The sequence below is a fragment of the Onychomys torridus genome, chromosome 3 (assembly GCF_903995425.1).
Source record: "Onychomys torridus chromosome 3, mOncTor1.1, whole genome shotgun sequence".
NCBI lineage: Eukaryota > Metazoa > Chordata > Mammalia > Rodentia > Cricetidae > Onychomys > Onychomys torridus.
Window position 1 is genome coordinate 109,708,662 of NC_050445.1, and position 18,143 is coordinate 109,726,804.

At 53.3% G+C, this 18,143-nt stretch overlaps 1 protein-coding gene across 3 annotated transcripts; it reads right to left on the reverse strand.

Annotated features, from left to right (window-relative positions):
- Nucleotides 1-6,819: 6,819 nt before the first annotated feature.
- Tpra1 (transmembrane protein adipocyte associated 1) lies at nt 6,820-17,012 on the reverse strand. Of its 3 annotated transcripts, none has more exons than XM_036182301.1 (13): nt 16,995-17,012; nt 16,566-16,787; nt 12,973-13,094; nt 11,152-11,283; nt 10,903-11,035; nt 9,815-9,901; nt 9,612-9,684; nt 9,419-9,498; nt 8,916-9,026; nt 8,776-8,836; nt 8,525-8,627; nt 8,297-8,377; nt 6,820-7,412 (listed from the first exon to the last, which is right to left on the reverse strand). In XM_036182301.1, the coding sequence occupies exons 4-13, from the start codon at nt 11,265-11,267 to the stop codon at nt 7,148-7,150; spliced, it is 1,110 nt and encodes a 369-aa protein (XP_036038194.1). In that variant the 5' UTR covers nt 11,268-11,283; nt 12,973-13,094; nt 16,566-16,787; nt 16,995-17,012; the 3' UTR covers nt 6,820-7,147. The 3 variants fall into 3 exon arrangements, with proteins under 3 accessions (XP_036038194.1, XP_036038195.1, XP_036038193.1); XM_036182302.1 differs by lacking the exon at nt 16,995-17,012 and adding an exon at nt 15,532-15,629 and having other exon boundaries at nt 16,566-16,949; XM_036182300.1 differs by lacking the exon at nt 16,995-17,012 and having other exon boundaries at nt 16,566-16,949.
- Nucleotides 17,013-18,143: the final 1,131 nt, after the last annotated feature.

An 18,143-nucleotide genomic window follows, 5' to 3' on the forward strand; every position in this document is an offset into this window, starting at 1 on the left:
GAAGACTTCCACACTAGGGCATTCCCCTGCCTCAAGAGCCAAAGGCCTTTAGAATCAAGGCCATTACTAGGGTCTGCGAGTCTGGATGCCCTATATCTGAGCATTGTTACAGTAGCAGCTATGGGAGCTGAGGGTCCTGATTCCCGAGGCTCACTCGGATGTCATTTGGTATCACCATGAGATGCTGCTTAGAGCTGAGTGAATGCTGGACTTTCAGAACAGAGCAGTGAACCTCCAGCCTAAGTACCTGCAGCTACAGCCCTCTGCCTGCTGAGGCTGAAGCCATGGGTCTTTTTGTCCTTTGAATTTATGGCCTCTGGGATCTGTGGGCCTATTCCTGAGCTTTCAGCACCAAGGCCCCAAGTCTGCCAAATACCAAAAGCTTCTTTCTTTGTACTCATGACATCCTTCTGAGACACTCCATGGCTGGACAGGCTGAGGGCTGTGTCCCTGAAGACTGGGTGGGCAGGTTGAGGTTGCTTGTCCTCTAAGTCACCAAGCAACCTTGTGCACGTGGCACCTGTCAGCAGCTGCCTGTGTTGCCCAAGTCACCCCCAATGTCACATGGTGACATTTAAAGCTTTACACATGTATAAGAGCTGCAGGACTGGCCCTGGACAGGTGCAGAGGACCTGAGGATTGGAGTATGGATAGAGTACCCCAGTCTGGGGGTGTCACATTCTGTGAATTTGATTTTGAGGGGATGCAAAAATCAGAATATGCGGAAAGGGTCTGTTGAAATTCTGAAAGATGATTATTTTTAAAGGCATTGTTCAGGCCTACAACATACCCTACTAATAAGGACCAGGACCAGCCTTTGAAACTAGAGAAGGAAACTTTCAGAAGGCCCCTTTGCATGAGCTATCACCCCAACCATCTGGGAGGCCAGGGTCTGTGGGACCTATGGAGTGTGAGCTTGCATCCCTATAGTTGGAGACCCATCTCCTTGGAGTGGCTTTGTGTTTTCTAGCTCTATTCAAGTTGCCCTCTCTGGAATACCATCAGGTCCTAGCCAGATGGAACTGATTCTGTACTGAGAGGCCACCTAAGAAGATCTGACTGCAGGGGCTCTGCACACGCCTCACAGCTGAGACCTCAGCACCAAGTGATATGAGAAACCAAACACTAGGCATGCTCTAGCAGCCAGCCTAAACCCTAGCCTCGGGACCAATTACACAGCAGCTTCCCCATCACCTGGGATGAAGCTGCTTAGTAATGGACCATGGAGAGTTCCTGAACAGGGAAGCTACCCTCTGCAGCCACTCCCCTCCACCACCACCCCCACTCCATCCATTCCACCCTACCTACCCCTGGCATGATAAGACTGAGAGACTGAGAACAGGGTCCCTGCCAAAGCCACACTGGAGGAAGTAGCAGGTGGGGACTGAGAATCAATCACCTGCTGTCTGCTTAGGTGTGCATATTGGGCTGGGGATGTAGTTCAGGTGGTATAGTGCCTGTCTAATGGGCATGAAGACCTGGTTTCCATTCCCAGCACTGAATAAAATGGCCTTGGTGGTTCGTACATGTAATCCCAGCACTTAGAGAAATAGAGGTAGGAGGATCAGAAATTCAAGGTCATCCTCCACTGTATAATGAATTCTAAACCAGTCTGGACTATATGAGACCCTGTCAATAAATAAGTGATTAGATAGATAGATGATAGATAGAGGATAGATAGATAGATAGATAGATAGATAGATAGATAGATAGATAAATGGCTGAAGAAATGGTTCAGTGGTTAAGCACATGGGCTGCTCTTGCAGAGGACTGGAATTCAGTTCCCAGACACCTCATGGTGACTCACAACAGTCTATAACTTCAGTTCCAGGGGATCCAACACCCTCTTCTGGCCTCCATAGGCACTGTACACTAGTGGCAAACACTCATACACATAAAATAAAAATAAATACATCTTTAAAAAATAAATAGCTAGGTGTGGTGGTGCACATCTTTAATCCCAACACTCGGGAGGCAGAGCCAGGTGGATCTTAGTGAGTTCGAGGCCAGCCTGGTCTACAGAGTGAGATCCAGGACAGGCTCCAAAACTACACAGAGAAACCCTGTCTTGATAGATAGATAGATAGATAGATAGATAGATAGATAGATAGATAGAAAGATAGATAGAAAGATAGAAAGAAAGATAGATAGATAGATAGATAGAAAGATAGATGATAGATAGATAGATAGATAGATAGATAGATAGACAGATAGATAAAATGAAAAAGTGAGGCCAGTCATGATGGCACATGCCTTTAGTCCTTCAGTTACTAGTGTTACATCTCTTATGCTTACAGTGCTGGGACCCTCAATATTATCAGTTATTGTTCAGCTCCAGGCCTGTGGGATGGGGATCCCCAGCTCTTAAGAACTGTAGAGGGGCTGCAGAGATGGCTCAGAAGTTAAGAGCACTGGCTGCTCTTCCAGAGGCCCTGGTTCAGTACCCAGCAACTCATGTGTAATGAGATCTGGTGCCCTCTTCTGGCGTGCAGGCATGCATGCAAGCAGAACATTGTATACATCATACATACATACATACATACATACATACATACATACATACATACATACATACATACATCTTTTTTAAGAGACTGGGAACTCCTCCAATGATATGGACTTGTAGTTTCTCACAGCCTCTCTCTTCCTTCAGTCTCTGCTCTCCACCACCACCCCTCAGCCATCTTGTCTCCTCTGCTCTCCTCAAGTCCTCGGCTACCTTCAGAGCTCATGCTGAAGCTCCTCTTACAATGACACCAGGGGGCAGCATAGGGTGGTCACCACACTGAAAGAGTGGCAGCCTTCAAAGGTGTGTGTGTGTGGCAAGGGTGTCTGCACCAACCACAGCCCAGCCCTTCCTGTTCGTAAAGGACTTTATTCACAACATACAAATAAGGGACCACTGTGTCCCCAATCATCGCAGTCCCTCATGCAAATGAGGAAACATTTTTGCACCAATCACAGGCCTTTTGCTGCCTTCCCTCTGGTCTGGATGAAAATGGCTGCCAGAGTTCCCTCAGGCTTGTGATGGTTAAAAGCTCTCACACAAAGAAAGGGCTTCAAACAGTGGCCAAAGCCTTCAGGAGCCTGAGTGCTTTGGCAGTGAGCAGCTGCAGTTGGCCTGGAGACTTCATCCACAGAGAGTTCAAAGCAGTAGGTGCTGGCATAAGCTAGAGTCAGGCTGCCTGTTTGGCTGACAGTCTTTGCCCAAGGCAGGTTCTTCAGAAAGACAAGGCATGCACAGCATGTGACTGGCAGCCTGGTGTGTTGGCTAAGATTAGGTTCAAATGTGAAGGAAGAGCCCAATGTGTTTAAACAAGATAGCCATTTATCTTGCTCATTCCAAAAGCCATTGGAAAGCTGAATTCCAAGGCCATGGCAGACACATGGCAGTGTCAGGGATATCAGCCCCTGTATCTTGTTGCATGAGAGGCTTCCAGTCCCCAAGTTAACCTATGGTTCAAGATGGCTACTGTTACTACAATCATTACAAGGACATCTCCATGAACTGGAAAGAGCCCTCTCTTTCAGAATGTTGCTTGCCCATTCCATCCCACTGACCAAAACTCGGCTCCTGGGCTCTACATCACTCAGGAGAGGCTACAAAGCATAGGCTTCAACAGGCTTCAGTTGGGGCAATTGTGCATCCTCCATGCTCCCCACCCCCAAAAAACGAAAATCAAGGCTTCCATTACAGTAGGGAAGAAAAATAAGACCACATCTGGGAGAATAACATAGTCCCTGCAGAAGACTGATTAAAACTAATTTAACTGTGAATTCTAGCAACTGCTCTTGCATAAATCCCCAGAGGCCAATTTATAAGGATTTGGAGTAGTACTGTTCACTGTGGCAACATCAAGTCTATCCAGAGTGCTTGCTGGTCATGAGTGAGTGAGCACTCACACGCGGGCTCCTAAGGGGGAACCCTTCTCCTACCTGCCTGGAAAGACCACCAAGACCCACTGCTGGGGTATGGGCAGCTGCGAGCTTTTACAGTAAAAAAGGTGAAATGGTAACAGCTTCCTGGTAAGCACTGTAGGCAGGCAAGCTCCACACCCTATTCGGGGTCACCGGGCCCCTGCCCTGTGTGTGTGTGTGTGTGTGTGTGTGTGTGTGTGTGTGTGTGTGGAGATAAATTCAGGGTCAGAGGGGGAAGGTCACCTCCCACCACAGGCAACCTGCAAGAAGTTTATACCTTGCTTTGTTTTGCTTTTCCATGTGTAAATAGTGTCTGTATTTATTTATTAAAAAGAAAAAAAGAGCTGGAGAGATGGCTCATTGGTTTAGAGCAGAGACTACTCTTACAGAGGGCTGATGTCTTAGTTCTTCTACTGCTGTGATGGAACACCACGACCAAAAGGAAAGCATTTGTTTTTCTATACCTCCATATCACAGTTCATTATCCAAGGAAGTCAAGGCAGGAACTCAAACAGGTCAGGAAGCTGGAGGCAGGAGCTGACATAGAGGCCATGGAAGAGTGCTGCTTACTGGCTTATTCCTCATGGCTTGTTCCTCATGGCTTGCTCAGTCTGCTTTTTTATAGAACCCAGCACCATCAGCTCAGGAGCATTTTCACCCACAATGGGCTGGACCCCCTCACCCCTCACATCGACCACTAAGAAAATGCTCTACAATGGTTCTCAACCTGTGGGTCATGACCCCCAGAGGGGGGTCAAATGACCCTTTCCCAGGGGTTGCCTAAAATCATTGGAAAACACAGGTATTTACATTGCGATACCCAACAGTAGCAAAACTACAGTTATGAAGTAGCAACAAAAATAATTTTATGGTTGGGGTCAGCACAGCATGAGGAACTTTATTAAAGAGTCAAAGCATTAGGAAGGTTGAGGACCACTGGCCTACAGACTTGCCTGCCCACAGCCTGATCTTATGGAGACATTTTCTCAACTGAGGCCCCTCCTCTCAGATGACTCCAGCTTATGTCAAGTTGACACAAAACTAGCCACCACAATCCAGTACGGTGGCACACGCCTTTAATCCCAGCACTGGGGGGGGGGACACGGGGACAGTCAGCAGATCTCTGTGAGTTTGGGGCCAGCCTGGTCTACAGAGTGAGTTCCAGGACAGCCAGGGCTACACAGAGAAATCCTGTCTTGAGAAACCAAAAGAAAGAAAGAAACAAACCAACCAAAAGCAGCCACCACAACAGAGTTACCCATTTTAAGTTGTGCATAATGCTCTGAAACTCCAGCTCCAAAGAATCCAGGGTTTCCTCTGGTCTTTGTGAACACCCACCCAGCCAAACACCCACATAGCATATACCCACACAGACATACACACATTCACATAAATAAAATAAGTCATTTTTTTTAAGTTGGCGTGTGCCTCAGCTCTGTGGTGGTTCCCTCTGTACTCTAACAGCTTGCTCAGTGACAGCTCTGACAAGCAAAGTTTGCTACTGTGATATCACAGCCTATTCCTCCCCACTACATACACACACACACACACACACACACACACACACACACACACACACACACACACGCTTGACCTCGCGGCAGAGATGTGAACCCACCCACCCAGCTCTGGATCTGACTACCCAATCCTCCTAAGTAGTTCCAAAAGCTACCATCATTTCAGTGAGAGCAAGCTATTAGCACCCTCAGACCAGGCTCCCATGTAAGCCCTAGGGCACACTTCCAAGTGTACCACTTGGAAGAAGCTCCCAGAGATTCTGGCAGCATTGTGGTCCCTCCCCTCACCATCAGGATTGAAGCTTACTGACCATACCTGGTCATCTGCAGTGCTCAGGCCAACATTGTCCTTCTGGGCCTGGGACCCAAGAAGTCTTACATGAAGAAGGCATGTAGTTAGAGCTTACCGGTGTCTTTACATGTTGCTTGTCATGGCAGCAGCTGGCAGTCTCTCCCCCCCAAGCCTTCCACTTCCCAGAATTCTCTTCTCTCTTGTCCCGCCTATACTTCCTGCCTGGCCACTGGCCAAACAGCATTTTATTTATACAGAGCGATATCCACAGCAAAGACATTACCATATGACAACAAAATGTTGGGGGCTATCCCCTTGGCACCCTCCTGGCCTGAGGGCCAGCCCCTGGGGCAAGTGGGAACCCAGCCGAGCTGAGGTTACCTCTTGGCTCTGACCATTTAGCTTGGCTATGAAACTGGCAGACTCTTCCTGCTCAGAGACAGTTGGAGGTCACCAACCACAGAGTCCTTTTTCCACACCATGCCTTGTAGAATATCCTATAGTTCCAGCACTTTCTTGAAATATTATTACATGTGCCTGGTGCCTGAAGACGTCAGAAGAGGGCAGATCCCCAGGGACTGGAGTGACAGATGGTTTTGAGTCACCACAGAGGTACTGGGAATCAAATCCAAATCCTCTGCAGGGGCAAGCAGCGCTCTTAACCGCTGAGCCGTCATCTTCTAGCCCTGCATTTCTTCCACCTGCTCTTGTCAGTTACCATCATACTCTCAGTCACGATCAACCAATGCACTGTTCCAGACACTTAGAATCAGTTTCTGTGGCAGGTGACTGGTGGCACACAGGGTCAGATGGGTCTCTCTGCCCCTACTTTACAGACTGGAGAGGGGCAGCCCAAGATGACAGCTTAAGGAGCCCAGGGTGGTAGGGACCACAGGCTCCACCTACTGGGCTGAACATGGTAGGGAGACCTCAGCTCCCCAGAACTCTCTTCTTTCCATATTGGTCTCCTCCCAACAAGCCACAGTAACCTGCCCCTTACCCTGCCCTGGCAGCCAGTTCTGGAGACATCCCCTGGTAGGGGCCTCCCTGCCACCTATAAAGTCCTGCTGCTGAAAGGCACCAGCCCACATCTACTACTCTTTTTGCTTTTATTAAAAAATAGATCAAGAAAATATACACACTGTAGCCTTATGGCTGAAGAGGCTGAGAGCTATGGGAAAGGGACAGGGGATAGGCAGGCAGGACCCCAGCAGGAATGTAGTGCTGGGAAGGCAGGGGTCCCCAGCTGGAGCACAGGTAACAAGGGGAACTGGGGGTGGAGGACAGGAAGAAGCCTGTATCCCAGGGTGCAGGTATACCCCTGCCCAGGGCTACTATCCACATGAGTTCCTCAACCGTACTCTGCTCCACCTGGGAGCCCATCTGTCTTCACAGGCCTCCCTGATGCCTAGGTGCCCACTCAGGCATTGATGGCTTTCCAGCGCTCGCTGTCTGTGCTGTTTATGCTGCCCGTGTGGCAGGGCATGGAGGCGATGTCATCTAAGTAGGCCACTCCAGCAGAGTCGAACTGTGTGCTGGAGTAGCTGGCTGCCGAGACCCCCGCAGGCCCTGCAGACTCTATGCCCTCGCGCCGGGCCACTGAGTAGGGTTGTGGCAGGTGCATGTCCGGCTCTTCAGTCTCATCCACTTGGCATTTGTAGGAGAAAAGGATCTTGGGCTCTGAGCTGGTGAGAGAGTGCAGAGGGACCACTGCAGTCAGGAGGAGCAGAGGCCAGACAGAGCCCTAGCTCATCTGTAGGAGCCTGCGGAACCCTTGAGTCCACCAAGCTTTGAAGCTGGCCCCACCCACGCCTGAGAGATGGGGCAAGAGCTTCTCCACCTCTCCACCCATGGGTGTGTTAGCCCCCATGGGTGACAATAAACTAAACCTAGCCTTTACCAACCCTGGCCAAGTGTGACCCCCACGCCTGAGCACATGACTGCCCGCTCCTGAACCTGGTCACCATCATTGGGATAGCTAGAAGAGGCTCAAAGAGCATATGGGAGCAGGCAGCAGCCCAATACAGCCTCAGCTCTTAGGCTCTGTAGGCTCCCCAGAGTTGGTCCATGCCCACCACCCCAGCACTGACAGGAGAGCAAACCCCTGCTTGCACTCCACCAGATCAGGCCTGGGAGGGAGCCAGTCCCTGCCTTTGCCTCCTAGCCTCTGATGTTCCCCGCATGCACCTATGCACACAGCACATCCTCCTTCCAACTGGGGCTCACTGTGAACCCTCAGAGTCCCTTCCAGGTGCATGCTCCCTGAGTGCACTCACACCTGCTTTACTCTCCTGGGGTACAGCAGGGTCTAGCTCACAGCAGGTGCTTGTTGACAAAACAGGTAATAGAACAGCACTGCTGAACTGCATCCCTATCTCTTGCGGGGGGGGGGGGCGGGGGGGGGGGGGGGTTGCACCTGTCTGTGCTTGCTACACATACACAGACAGCATCTACACAGACGCTAAAGTGTGCCACCCAGTGCCCTCTGTGCACCCACCTCCCTGGCCATGCACACACAGTAGCTGCAGGCTCAGCCACATTAGAGTGCCGAGGTCTGGCCAGAACTCACCCAAAGAAGCCACGGAGGAAGGCCACATAGATGAGCGGTGCAAAGAAGCTGAAGTATAGGAAGGTAGTGGCATCCACACAGCTGTGGTAGGGAGCAGGTCAGCATGGCCAGGGCCTGTGGTCCTGCCCTGACCTAAATACCTTGCCCAAGCGAGCAGGGACCCTTTCCGCCATAGTGGTAGCCACTCCATCCACACCTAACCCACTCCCATGGTGGGCACCCTCTTACCAGAGCCCCTCAATGATGTCAGCACACAGCAGAGCACTCCCCAGCCCCTGCAGCAAGTTGAGTGTGGCCAGGATGCCTGCATACACGTAGAAACTCTTCCGTGCTGCGGGGCAAGGGTCATGAGCTTCTGAACCACCCTACCCTTAGGGCCCAGGTATAAACCGTGGGGTTCTTCCCCTCTCCAGGGATCCCCAACTGCAAGGCGGGGAGCAGGCCAGTGCCCTCATGCCTCTGCTCCAGCAGGTACTCACAGGGCAGGGATACACGCTCCTTCAGTGGGGTCTTGGGGAGAATTACCACCAGTGAGTAGACCTGCAGAGACAGGGGTGACAGGGAGGCCGGGCCGGGCCAGGCTGCTTCACCTGCCCCCAGGGAGCACGCCAGACCTCACCAGGAAGAAGAAGCAAGAGCTGACCAGCCAGAACTGGCGGCCACCGTGGCCATAGATGTTGAAATCCTCGGCTGAAAGATGGGAATCAGGGTACAGGATCTCCAGAGTCCCCTGCAGAAGGCAAGGAGGTCAAGTCAGTTCTACCACAGAAGCCTCTCTGGCTTTCCCTTGCAGAGCCCAGGGCACTCCGCATGCCAGGCCCTGCCCCAGCCTAAACCCCAGCCACGCCCACCCACCTAACTCAGGGGCAGTTTCAGACCCTGGATGAGTCCCTTGTGGACAAAGCCTTCAAGGTGCAGTCCTACGCAGCCTGAAAAAGGCCCATAGCATATACTCTCAGGGTGCCTGACTAGGCACTAGCTCTCACACAGTTATTTCTTAGCCTTTCCTAGGCTCACCTACAGTCTGTGTCCAGGAGCAGTTGGCCCTGCCTAGTCCATGTGGCTCCTCGGGAACACTTACAGTTCGGAAACATGAGCCTTGACACCACCACCACCACATACCTGGGTGACTGAGTAGGCCAGAGACAGAACTGTGGTGATAGCCAGCACCCGCTTGATACTGGACTTGCTCTCTAGGTGACCTGCAAGGCACAGGGGTGAGTCAGCCCCAACTCCTAAGAGCCATCTCTGAACAACTGCAGGAAGGGTAGGGAGAGCCAGCCCAGGTTGGAGGACAGCCCTGCAGTATGCATACCAAAGGCAAGGCCCAGGATGATCACACTCAGCTCAATGGCTAGCAGGAAGAAGCGGGTGATCTCCCACAGGATCTGGGCACAGAAAGGCACAGGGTCAGCTGGGGGTGAGCTCCACCCAGCCAGGCATCCCTAAGTCTCTCCAACAGGATCAGGGTACAGAGGGCACATCACAACCTCCACCAGGCTGGCCTCCCCCCTGCACCTTGTCAGCAACTATGGCAGCATCAGAGGCACTGACTGTCATAGAAACCACAGCCCTGGCAATGCCTACCAGGGCCACCACAAACACCTGCAGAGCAAGAGAAAAGAGTGCAGTGTCAGAATCAACAACGCCCCCGACAGGCTTTAACCAGACAAGGGATGGGACAGGGTGGGTCAGCGTGGGACACAAGAAGGCATGTTCCAGCACAGGAGTCAGGCACGGAAACTCCACTGCTGCCCATCCAAAGCCCCATCAACTCCCTATGATTAGAGAACCAGACAGCTGGGGCTCAGACCTAGCCCTGCTGCTTTCCTGCTCTATGACCTTAGGCAAGTGATAGCCATGTCTCCTTGCATGCCCACCACCCATCTTTAGTGGGAAACTCAGAGCCTGACCACAGAAGGGACCAGAGGGCCACTCAGTTCTCAGGTGACATCTCAGAGTCTGAGTCTGGAATATTCCAGTCAATCAGGCTCCTGTCCGTGTGGAGAAAGGAACCCCACACTCTGGATGGGAATATACCCAGGGAGGTCACCCTTAGAGCCTCATGTACGACCTTACTCCGTATCCCCAAAGCAGCACACAGAGGGCCCACCAAGGGCTGAGACTTCAGGACCTCTCCTTAGGTAAACCTGCTGCAAAGACACTGGACAGGGCTGCTGTGGACATTTTTCCTTACCTGCGTTCATTCTATCCCTCTGCCGGTTCCCCATTTTCCCATAGGGATCACTTGCCTCTCTCAGCTAGCACGATCTGCTGGCCTGTCTCAACCTTTCCCTTTCCTTGCTAGCCTGTAATTGGCTCAGGCATGAATGTGGGATCCTAGGTGGGCCAATCCAAGGACAGGCTAGGTCTCCCCTAGCAGCCAGGAAAGAGGGACTCCCTAGTGCAGCTGGAAAAGCCAGGTGAGTTCCCAGCTATCCTTGGCATCATCTCTGTGGGGAGAACCAAGTGCAGGAGAGAGCAAGAGGCAGAGCCCCTGGATCCAGCCATACCTGAAGCCATTTTCATTATGGAAGTAATTCATTCATTTCCCTTTGTGCTTAAATCAGAGATGGGCTTTCTGTCACTGAGTGGAGGGAACTCACCAAGATGTAGAAGGTGATAAAAATGGGGCTGGAAGTGACACGGATCTTGGCCCGAGCTAAGGGAAGCTTCCAGAGCAGGAAGATGAAGAAAAGCACATTAGGAATGAGCAGCAGGAGGTCCCAGTACCGGACCCTGGCAGGGGGCACAGAAGGTGGTTCACTGGCGAGGTAGGTACACAGATCCCCCAGCCCATAACATCCCCTGACAAGGCACCCACAGCCAAGCCTCTGTGGGGCCAGGAACCCCACCTGGAGGAGCCGATATCCTCATACAGCAGCAGCAGGCATTGGTGGGGCTCGCTGATATTGGATGCTGCGGGCGGTGGCCACGCTGTGCTTCCATTGGCCTCCTGCAGGCTGGCCATTCCACCGGCAGTGGCCCTGAAGACAAGCCCATGTAGTTAGGGCACAGGGCCCTCCTCCCTCTGTCCAAGGCTCCCAGGGAAAACCAAAGTGGCAGCGCAAAGTACAGGCCACACGTGGGACTCTCTGGGTAGGAGACCAAAGGCTCAGGGGCCTCTCGCTCTGGACAGGGCCTGGTCCCTCTCTTCAGGCTCTGCCCAGATTGTCCCTCCGGCCTCCAGCCCGCCCCTGCTGCTTGGCCTCTGGCACTTCGGTGTCCTCTCTGGAATGGCGCTGAGAACAATATTCTCTTGGAGAGGTCATGGTGATGCAGAATACCTCCAGCAGAACTGGGAAGAAATAATGGCTCCCAACTCCACCTTGCAAAACCCACCCTCCATCTGATCTCTGAGGCCACACGGTCGCTAAGGTCCTCAGGAAAGGAGATGCAGGTGGAGAGGTCACCAGGAAACACAAGGAGGCCGCTAGGCACAGGGCCTGGAACAGTGGCCCAAAGAGGGCTAAGGGGGTCATCTGAGAAGGCCAGGCTGCCAGGAGAAGCTGGAGGCCAGAGTAGCCCAGAGGCCAGTGTTTTTGTGGCATTCGGCCTGGAGGACCAGAGAGCTGAGGATCTGAGGTCCCCAGAATGCCCTGGAGGGAGGGGACTAAAGGTGGCCAGAAAACCCTAAACAAGGAATCTTGGTGAGGATTGTCTGGAGATGGCATTAGGGCCTCCTGCAGGACAAGCTGAGCCCCAGGTCTCATGGGTGGAAGTATTAGGGTCAGGGATCTGAAGGAACTCTCTTCTACCTAAAACACGGCAGTCAGGCGGGGAAGTGCACAGGTGAAGCAGTGTCAGCCTTTGACCACAAGATGGCAGTAAAAAGAATGAGTCTGGACTGCTGGCCAAATGAATGGGCCTCCCAAATGGGATGTGGGTGGATCCAGACTCAATAGTGCCACCGTGACCAACACAGAAACATGGCTGGGACTTTGCAGAGCAGGATGGCACACTAAGGCCCAGGCACTCCACCCATGCGTGGGTGCACAAGTGTGTATACTACCAGAAAAACTTCTGAAAGCTTTTCACAGGAAAAGGTTGTGGCCTGATGACCTTTCTGTGGCAGGAGTGGCCAGGAGCTTGGAGCTCCTGTTCAGTGTCCCAGGTACTGCAAAAGGAGCCCTGTGGGTTCACTACAGAATCCCTGAGCAGCAGCAGAAAGAAGTAGGGCTTGGGGGACTCAGGGACAGTCTCAGTTTCAGGGCCATTCCATTCTAGTGCTACCTCTGAAGAGACAGGAACCCCCCTGTGCTCAGGTCCCCCAACCAGGTTGGGCCCTGGCTCTGATTTGTTACACCTCCAGCTTGTTGATGGGGAGGGTAAGGAGGTATGCACCTGGTCCCTAGGAGACACCCCCACAAGACGCTGCCTCCTTCCCAGTCCTGACCATGGCAAAGGTGAACGGAGCAGCCATCTTTCACTCATGCGCCCTTCTGCTTGCCCAGCAGATCTGACCTGGCATGTGTCTGGTATAGCCACCAACTCACTGGGTTGCTCAGATGTGACAGGGACACGGTCTACCCTCCTGAGGTCATCCCCCCAGGGATGGGAGGAGAGCAGACACAAACCTTTGTACTTAAAAAGCAAACTTCCACTGGAGACAGTGGAGTGGGACAGGTTGACAGAAACGCAGCACAGACAGGGAAGTCCCCAGCATCCACACTTACCAGCAGAACCCTGGATCTCAGTCTGCTTTCCCCAGCTTCCCCTGCAGGAAGGACTGGCCACGTGGACACCAGCAGAGTGTGACTCGCCAGTTTCAGGTCGTGCCCTTCTTCCTTCCTGTTGGCTGGAATACGGATGTGATGGGAGAAACGAGAACAGCCACGTTAGACCATTATTATAGCCAAAAACCAGCAAGGAAGATGTTTTGTGGGTCCCTCCAGGCACGCCAAGGCTGCTTCCTCAGACTGGCTGACAAGACAGAACGGCCTTCTATCTAGTTATCATGGCCTTGCCTCACAGCTAAGGCTGAATTCCAGAGAACATAAGCAAGTTGATTTAGGTTGGTAGTCAGTCAATATTAGATATGCAGCTGAGCAGTTAGCCTTGGAAAACTCTGGATAAAGAGCATTCCTTGGAGAGAACGGCAAATGCAAAAGCCCTAAGGTAGAACTGGACTTGGTCTTAAGACCAAAAAGAATAGGCTGGGCAGCTGGGGCAGCTGGGAAGATCAGCACAGTTGGCAGGCTGGGTCAGATGGAGTGAGCAGCATACCTACATGCAAAGTAATTTCACTCTCGGAGTACTGAAAAGGGTCTGTCCAAAGAGGGGACAGGGTCCCGTTTCATGTGGGTAGGCCTAGGGGAAGGTGAGATGGGAAGCGGGTACTGTAACAGTCTACAGTGGGAAAGGTCAGAGAACAGGATAGGGGTCAGTCAGCAAGAGGGCCCCACTTTCCCGAGGGAGCTCAGCACCCCTGCTCTGTCCAGGGGTTTGAATGTGGTGAACTCCACACAGCACAAACGTCAGGAAATGTAAATGTACCCAAGCCTGGCCAACCAGAAAGTCCATGCACCCTGGCCACTGAGAGCCTACCCTGCTGAGATCAGCAGGCCAACTGTGACTCTGGGCCAGAGCTCTGGAGAGAAAGAGAAAGCTAAGAAAGGCAGAGCCACAAGGAGGATATAGAGAGAACCTTTGAATTCCTAGTAACCCTTGAATTCAGCGACCCATGACACCCACCCTTCCCAGCCATTAAGACCCCCAAATCCCCTTCACCTCCAGGGTGTTTGAGTTTGACCTCTCCATTTCCCAAACATATCAGATGTTTCTTTATTTTGCATTGCTGGAGACAGGACCTATGCTAGGAAGCACTGGACCACTGACCTACATCCCTAATCCTCTTTTTGAGACAGGGTCTCCCTACACTGCCCAGCTTTGAACCTGTGATTCTCCTGCCTCAGCCTAATAGCTAGGGTGACAACAGGCCTGTGTCCCCAGGCCTGGTTCCCAGCTCCTGTAAAGTATGGGATTGGCAAGTCAAACAAGAACAGCATTCCTGGCCTTGCCTCCTGCTTGCTGTGTGACCTTGGGTGAGTCACTTCACTCCTGAGTTTCACAGCGACAATCACAGCTACCTACCTAGGAGGGTTGTTGTGATAGTCAAAATAAGGCAAGCTATGAAAATGTCTACAGGAGCCACACAGGCAATAGACTTTCCCACAGGTTAAAGGGATGAATGCCGGGTGAGGGTGGGGGTCTGCCCACAGAGCCAGGCCCCCTTAACAGGTCTAGTGGCTATGCAGGGAAGAAGGACTAGTGGTGTCAGCTACCCCGTGTGTCACTCCATTGTAGGACTGGGAACCCAGCTCCGGGAGCCACAGTGCTCAGAGGCCTGCTGCCATAGTCCAGCTATTCCCCTCCAGAGCCTGGCTAGTTTGATACCTAGTAGTAGCTCAAGGTATGCATCTCTACTTGAGCAAGTGGGCACTGCTGAGCAGGCCAGGCCAAACTCCCGACCCAAAACATTCCTGCTCCAGCAGCACTGGGGCTGGAAAGCAGTCAACCACACCACACTTCTGTTTGCCATGATGACTGTGCTCCTCAAATAAATGAAGTGATAATAACAGACACATGAGGACAGGACTCAGGGCCCTGTGCTTCCCTCCTAAGAGCACTGGGCAAACACCATCAGGGTCCCTATCAAAGGAAGGAAGGACAGGCATGACCCACGGGCCCCGCCCCCTATCCTAGGACCCAAGGCTTCTCCTTCCCCAGACCTGCTGGCTTTGGGCACATGCAGTGACAGAGAAGCAAAAGGAGCTGGGCCACCAGGAAAAAAAGAGGAAGGAGAGAGGGCTGACCAAGACAAAGAAGGGCTGCGACATCTTGAAAGAGTAGCAGAGGATCACGAGGGGAGACCAGGCCTCTGGGGACCAGGGAACTGAGGCAAGGTTTCTTCCACCTGTAAACCTGAAAGGGCAGCTCTGACCTCAGAGCATTCCCCAGAGGCCAGGCTCCTGCCCACGGCTCAGGCCTCTCCTTCCTGCCCACTCTCTGTGGCTAGCCTGCTGAGCCTTAGGTGGGACCTACTCTGACACACACACACACACACACACACACACACACACACACACACACACACCACCAAGAGGCTGAGCGAGCTTGTCCTTTCCATCTGTGCAATGAGATTGCCCAAACCTTCTGAGCTCTTCTATGGGACCCCCTACGCAGAGGGAGAGCAGCAGCGCAAGCAACCCCAAACACTTGCTTCTCTCCCTTACCTCATAGGCTGCTGAACCTCTACGTCTAGCAGCAAAGCAGCATGGGAAATCTCCAGAGGATAGAGGCTAAGTTCAATGCCTCTCTGAACCCGTCAGCCCTGGTGATAGAGAAGAGAGTCTGTCCTAAGGGGCCACTGTGGCCACCAGGAAGAAGGGATGGTCCAGGTGACCTGCCTCCTGCCACTCCTCTACCCTTCTCTACCCACAACTTCTATCTCACCTACCCCAGGGCCTTTTTGCTTGTTTATCTTTGCCCAGTTTGATCGCATCTCTTGACTCTCTGGCTACCTTCCCCCCCTCCAAGAGGACTTTAGTATCTCTAGCCCACCTGGGTGTTCTTCCACTATGATTTTTTTTTTTTAAAGACAGGGTCTCAAGGGGTCCAGGCTAGCCTCAAACTCAGCATGTTGCCAAGACAGGTCTCGAACTTCTGATCCTCAACTCCCAATTCCCCCCTACCCCGCCCGCCACCCAGCCCTTCCGTGTGTTGTTTGTAGCACTAGGCCTCCACCGGCAGCAGGTGTATCTACTTGCTTTCTGTCTGTCTGTCCTAGGCCTCGTGACCCAACCCCCAGAACAGAGCCCACACAGAATTAAGAGCTCAACAAAATGCTATGACACGCACAAATTTCCAGCCCAACGCAACCGAGCTGGACAAGGACTGGGGGTCAGTGCCCCATACTCCACAGCCCCCTCCTCCTTACGGAGCTGAGAGGAGTTGCCCCTTCCTTCCGCCAGGCCAGGGAGGCAGAGGCAGAGGCAGAGGCAGAGGCAGAGGCAGAGGCAGAGCCCGGGCTGTCCTTTCCGGCTACCGCTGAGCTCGGGCTGCACCCGGAGCTGCCCGTGTCCAGCTCCATACAGGGTCCGGTCGTAACCGCGAGGGTCCCCAGAAACTTCCCAAAGGCTGTCCCCCGGCTACAGCCCTAGTGGCACAGGGACAGGAAGGGACGGTAGGCCCCAGCCCGAGGAAGAAGCGAGGCTGGGCCTCCCTGCTGGCTTGGCGCAGCAGGAGGAGAGGACCAGGCAGCGCTTACCTGAGAGCCCGGCTGCGCAGGCCGCGGGACTCCGACCCCCGGTAAGCAGCGAGAGCCGGGGAGCGTCGCGCAAGCCCCGCGGCTGAGGTTCTACGCAGGTCGGTCGTGGGTGACCGGACACCGCCAGCGCGCAGGACCCACAGGATCGGAGGACTCCCCTGGCCTTCCCCGGCAGCGGCGACTGGCAGGCGCCTAGGCTCGCTGTTTTTCGTTTAGGCAAAGCTGCAAAAACAGTCACGACCCCTGTTTGTGGCACTCAGCCCCGCCCCCGGCCTCCAGCAGCCAATCGTAACGGACTCCCTCCCAGAGTGGAACAGGCCAATAAAATTCCTCCCGAGGCCAGGAGGCCCGTGGAGCTCTTAAAGGGACTGCGGTGAGCTTGCAGTTGCTGCGAACTTCTACTGGGAAAAGAATGTCTGCACCGCTCACCCCTAAAGCATTTCGGGACAGCGCACCCAGCATGCTCCGCCTTTGCCCCGCATCTTCCTGCGGTCATCTCTGGTTCTCCGACCGGTTCGCCCCACCTCTCCGAAGGTGGAGCCTCGGGGACCAGCGCCCCGCAGAAGTGACCTCTGGTCACCTGAACCAGGGAAGAGGGAAGAGAGGGCGGCTCTTCCTCGGACGCCGTGTACTTGGCCACTTCAAAGGGACCGGCGTTTACAAGGCTTCAAGCCGCAGGTCCCAGTCACCCTGGAGGCTGGGTGCTATCAGTCGCGTTTTGCAGAAGGAACCTGACGTTTCTTGAAGGGGTTAAGGAATGTGTCCAAAGCCTTCGGGTTAGGGAGTGGACACACCGGGACACGCGTAGGCAGGTGCCTTCCAGAGGGACGCCTTTCCTGACTGTCGCCTCCCCCGGGCGCCTCTGTGGTGTGTGACACCCCCTCGGGCAACTTGGAGGCCTGGCCTCATTTCAGGCCACCTCCTGCATATCTTGTGCAACTTATAAGGGCCAGCCACCGAAGCCTTCCGGTAGACATTCAAGCTTGTGCCCCGCCCACCCCCGCCGGGCCTTGGCGTGCATCCTCAGGCCTGGCTTCTCACATCCTCTATTCACCGAGAGCTTCCTGCCTCTTCCTCAAGTGATGATATTAACATGCTTGTCTCTTCTCAGGCATCTGGTGGCCTAGGACCCAGCCCATAGTGTGTCCCAGCAGCACCCGGAGGGGGTGACTCAGTGCAGGCACCTGTTTATTATAGGATCCCAGGATCGCCCAGGACAGCACAATGGGACTGGAATGAGCCTGGACTTCCTTGTGACTGGTGTTAGACACAGCTTCCCTGAGACTTCCAGATTAGATCCCCTCGTCATTTGGTCTTAGCCAGTGAAGCTGGCTGTGCCTGCTACAAGGTTAGAAGTTGTCGCAGCCACCGTGGGCGGAGAAAACCACCAAGAACTCTCAAACTCTTGCCCAGAGAATAGAGTGCCCTGCTTAGGAATAATGGTAAAAACATGTCCAAGACCCTCTTTGACCTCCAGGGGTCAGGGCACCACTGTCCTATACTTACAAGGAGAAAGGCCACAAGACTTGAACTCAGGGCTTCTGCAAAGGTAGTACATGCTCATAACTGCCAAGGCTT

What these genes read in the sequence shown, in the direction of transcription:
- Tpra1 (XM_036182301.1), bottom strand. Translation starts at nt 11,267, where the DNA reads ATGGCCAGCCTGCAGGAGGCCAATGGAAGCACAGCGTGGCCACCGCCC. An exon ending in GAGGATATCGGCTCCTCCAG is followed by an intron (nt 11,036 to 11,151) that starts GTGGGGTTCCTG and finishes GCCCCCTGCCAG; the next exon opens with GGTCCGGTACTGGGACCTCC. An exon ending in GACATCATTGAGGGGCTCTG is followed by an intron (nt 8,378 to 8,524) that starts GTAAGAGGGTGC and finishes TCCCTACCACAG; the next exon opens with CTGTGTGGATGCCACTACCT.